The sequence below is a fragment of the Camelina sativa genome, chromosome 1 (genome assembly GCF_000633955.1).
Source record: "Camelina sativa cultivar DH55 chromosome 1, Cs, whole genome shotgun sequence".
Classification (NCBI taxonomy): domain Eukaryota; kingdom Viridiplantae; phylum Streptophyta; class Magnoliopsida; order Brassicales; family Brassicaceae; genus Camelina; species Camelina sativa.
This window is the reverse complement of record NC_025685.1, coordinates 17,958,770-17,959,592: the sequence shown is the minus strand read 5'-3', so window position 1 is coordinate 17,959,592 and position 823 is coordinate 17,958,770. Positions and strand designations below refer to the sequence as shown.

General features: G+C 32.2%; 1 protein-coding gene across 1 annotated transcript in view; it reads left to right on the top strand.

The window, feature by feature from the left end:
• Positions 1-823, top strand: part of LOC104793629 (aminotransferase ALD1-like) — an 11,244-nt gene that overhangs the window by 7,399 nt on the left and 3,022 nt on the right. Inside the window, exon 4 of the mRNA XM_010520027.2 lies at positions 59-175. Within this exon, the coding sequence (XP_010518329.1) occupies positions 59-175 (117 nt within the window). The remainder of the gene's footprint in view (positions 1-58; positions 176-823) is intronic.

The window sequence follows — 823 nt, the reverse complement described above, 5'->3', positions numbered from 1 at the left end:
TCCAATATTTTGGGAATCCATATTTAACTGACAGTTTGTATATGTGTAAAAAATATAGATCAACAGACGTGAGCTTGAGCACGTTGAAAAGCATCCAAATGTACAAGTGATAAGCCTTGGGACTGGTGATACAACAGAGCCTATTCCAGAGCACATAAGCTCACACATGTCTCGCGTATGAATTTTCTTTTCTTCTTTAGCATAATTTATATTTCTTCATTGCTTTTTTTTTTTTCTCGAGTGTTGTGTGTTTATGGTAACTGGTAAGCCCTAAAACTTAAGGATGATCCTACGTACCGACGTGAATAGTCTTATTTTCTTACATGAATGCTTAAACTGGTCAACTCATACAAATCGTCTTCCTGACTGTACTATCTCAAAAGTCAAATGTCGTTCTCTTCTTGGTTTTTCAAAATTTTCGATAATGCCATCGTTTTCGTTTTCATGCAAATAAAAAAAAAAATTCTTGGTCATCGACGCATGTGTCGGTTTTGTTGATCGGTTGGTCGTGTATGCGTAAGTGCATGTGATCTGTTTCGTATATATATATTATTAATAGGATGATATGAAAACATTTTAATAAGAAGAAAAGTCATGTTAATTAATCCTTTGTCAATGTCTCTATTTTTCTCTGGTGCAGCAAGAGAAACTATGTGTTTCTTTTTTTTTGAAGTATATATGCTATGTAAATTTTATTTTCCATTGTGCTTTTATATATAGTGTTAGTTAGTTTGATTTTCATTGACTTTGAATGCTGTTATACCGTGATTGTTTTTTTTCTTCTGAAAATGCAACTATTACTTGATTAAATCGTTGGTAAATA